Genomic DNA, 3,569 nt, shown 5'->3' on the forward strand with positions numbered 1-3,569 from the left:
TATATGACCAGCTCTCTGAACTTATCCAAAATAGTAGATTGACTCCTTGAATTTTGCAAGTATCTCACCAACTCCCTAAACTTGCTTATTTCGTATCACTAGCTCCTTAAACTTTTCCATAAAAGTAGATTAACTCCCTCAACTTTGCAAGTGTCTCACCAACTCCTCAAACTTGCTTAAACTTCCATAAAAGTAAATTACCTCTCGAATAGATGAAGACGTATTTTTAGAATTTAGGTTTAATAAGTTTAGAGAGTTGGTGAGACACTTGCAAAGTTCAAGGAACTAATCTATTTTTATGGACAAGTTTAGGGAACTGGTGATAGGAAATAAACAAGTTTATGGAGCTGGTGAGACACTTGCAAAGTTCAGGGAGTTCAGGGAGCTGGTAATGTATTAAGCCTTTAATTATCTTCCAACTAAACTAAAGTACACTACATACATTTGATAAATGCTACTGTACTGAGATTTTGAACAAAATGTATGAATGCATTTTAACTCATCTTTTAGTCTTCGTATAGAGAATTAATTCCATAAATCAGTTCTTTTTTATTTTGTAACTTTTTCCATTGTTAGGTAATTAGTGGACTGTGTCATGTATTAATGAGGGAAAACGGATTAGATCTGTTAAATTTGTTATTAATTCAATAAGGGACTGAAGTGCTAAACAAACAATGAACAGGTAATTTTATTTTGGTGAAAGGCATACAAAGATTTCCAAATAAAAAGAAAATTAATAACGAAGAGGCATTAGATTTTATTATGCAGGTAAAGGTAAAGAAAACTAATATGTTGGATTGATCCATTCCTCTTTCTGAAGTTTGGTGACTAAATGTTGGTCAAGATGGAAAGCTTTAGCAAGAACACGAGGGTCCATAGCTGGTTCAGAACCGAAAGCAGCATTAGCAATAGTGATAACTCCAGGATCTTGGCTTGTCAAAGCAGCAATAGCAACTGCTGGAGTTTTTCCAATATTCATCTGGAAATGAATGAGTCCAAATGGGAAGATAATAACATCTCCAGGATGAAGAACTTTGGCGAAAAGGCGATGATCTGGATTAGTACCAACAAAACCAGCATAAACAGTACCTTCTAAAACTGTTAGAATTTCAGCTGCTCGAGGGTGAGTATGAGGTGGGTTTAATCCCCCATTTGGTGAAAAATCAATACGAGCTAAAGAAATGCCATTTGTGTTGAGTCCTGGTATAATGCTCACATCCAAAAGTGTCACGTAAACTCCTAGTTGCTCGGATGTGTTTCTTGGAATATTAAATCCTGAGAAACTGAAGTCTTCCACTGTCACTTTCTCTGGATCCTTGCAAAACATTCCATTCACAAACACTGCAAAAGTAACAAATTTCATCAATTATATATTCTATGATAAAATTAAGGACTTAACAAATTAAGTACTTACAAGAGAAATTAGTGTCATTTGTGGCAACACAGAAGTCTTGAAGAGGGCTAGGATCATAGGCAATGCCAAATGTGGATGCCAGAGCCAAGACAGCAACAAAAACTAAGAAACTAATGGAAACTTTCATTATAATTGGAATATTGATTGCTTTTTGCTAATTAACACAAAGCTATAAGGTTGAGAAATCTTTAACTGAATGCTCTCTTATTTATAGCTAACTAAATTTGCTTTCAATATGCACATATTTTGACCCTTATTATATTAGTTTATTATATCTGCATAGTTATCTTTATTTTTGTTTCTCTCAATTATTAGTTCTATTTTCAACCCAAGTGGGCTGCCAGACTTCGTTGTTATTTTGATCACTTGAGTTTTAAGACCACAAAAATTTGATTTATGGCTGCTAATTTTGTGTGGGAGAACATCTAACTACTAAGTAGTACCTCCACTCGATAAGACCCAATAAAATTTAAAAAAGAGCAAATTAATAATAGCGATTTAACTATTTTTTTTAATTAAGACAGTTCTTAATTAATAGGATTGCTCTCTATTTTGATTTGAAGTCCTTCCAGTTGAGTTGTGCTTGGTGATTTTAATGCTATTCAAGGTGATTGTAGAAAAACGGACCCAGTGGTAGAGCCAAGATTGAAAGTTCAGAGGGCTCCATTACATGTAGAAAAAAAAATTAGAAAAGATGAAAGGATATTATGGATCAGCTCTCAAAACAAAAACAAGAAAATGAGGAGGGATAACACCTAAACTCCAGAATCTTGTTAGGAATAATTGAAATTACGATAAACGAAAGATAAGCAAACACACAAGAATTGTTAACCCAGTTCGCCACTCGATTAGAATGATTACGTCTGGAGGCACTACCAAGCCAAGATATTTCACTATAATGAATAAGATACGGATTACAGAGAAAGAGGTTACATTTATACTCCTGAAACCCTAACCGTGTGAAACCCTAATCGCCCAAAAAAGCCCAAAAAATTTTTTAACTGGGAGGTTAACCCAGTTCGCCACTCGATCAGATGCTCCCAGACCATCCTTGTACATCATCTGCTCATTGAAAACAACATCCCGACTGCGGATAATCTTCCTGTTCTGACTATCCCAGAACCGATATCCGAAATCATCACCACCGTATCCAATGAACGTACATTTAACAGACTTCGCATCTAACTTACTTCTCTCAAGGGGAGCAATATGAACATATGAATCACATCCAAATACTCGCAGAAAAGACAAATTTACCTGCTTACCACTCCAAGCCTCTTCTGGAATGCCGCTCTGCAAGGGAGCCGATAGCCCTCTGTTGATCAAGAATGCTGCAGTGTTAACTGCTTCTGCCCAGAACATCTTCGGAAGTCCACACTTCAGCCTCATGCTTCTAGCACGCTCACACAGAGTTATGTTCATTCGTTCTGCAACTCCATTCTCCTGAGGAGTTCCTTTCAAAGTCTTCTCCATGCGAATTCCATTCTCAGCACAGAATTCCTTGAATTCCTTAAGCTCATACTCCCCACCATTGTCAGACCTCAAACACTTTACTTTCAAACCTGTCTCATTCTCAACTAGGGCCTTCCATTTTCGAAAGGAATCAAAAGCATCAGATTTCTTTCTCAGAAAATAGATCCACACTTTCCTAGTGGAGTCGTCAATAAGGGCCATGTAATACAAAGCTCCACCAAGAGATTTCACAGGTGCAGGACCCCATAGATCGCTGTGAATTAACTCCAACCTTTCTTTCTTCAAAGTTCTGCCACCTTTAGAGAAACTGACTCTTTTCTGCTTCCCAAAGATGCAATCCTCACACAGCCCAAGATCAGCAGATTTCAAGCCCGGCAACAGACCCTTTGAATACAGCACTTTCATCCCCTTTTCACTCATGTGACCAAGACGACAGTGCCACAAATCTGCATTGACATTCTCCCTCACGACATCAATGCTATTGAAAACGTTGTCTGTTAAGTACAACGATCCAACCTTCTCACCACGGGCAACCACCATGGCTCCTTTGGTCATTTTCCAAGCACCACCTGCAAAGATTACACAATAACCTTCATCATCCATTTGCCCAATTGACAACAGATTTCTCTTTAGGCTAGGAACATGCTTTACTCCAGACAGCTTTATCACAGATCCATTCGGA

At 37.5% G+C, this 3,569-nt stretch overlaps 1 protein-coding gene across 1 annotated transcript; it reads right to left on the reverse strand.

Moving 5' to 3' along the window:
- Nucleotides 1-664: 664 nt before the first annotated feature.
- On the reverse strand, nucleotides 665-1,625 carry LOC136218029 (germin-like protein subfamily 1 member 16). The gene is made up of 2 exons (XM_066004754.1): nucleotides 1,415-1,625; nucleotides 665-1,341 (listed from the first exon to the last, which is right to left on the reverse strand). Exons 1-2 carry the CDS (start codon nucleotides 1,539-1,541, stop codon nucleotides 785-787), a joined length of 684 nt encoding a protein of 227 aa, XP_065860826.1. The 5' UTR covers nucleotides 1,542-1,625; the 3' UTR covers nucleotides 665-784.
- Between the last annotated feature and the right edge of the window lie 1,944 nt (nucleotides 1,626-3,569).

This window comes from Euphorbia lathyris, chromosome 2, assembly GCF_963576675.1.
Source record: "Euphorbia lathyris chromosome 2, ddEupLath1.1, whole genome shotgun sequence".
Taxonomy (NCBI): domain Eukaryota; kingdom Viridiplantae; phylum Streptophyta; class Magnoliopsida; order Malpighiales; family Euphorbiaceae; genus Euphorbia; species Euphorbia lathyris.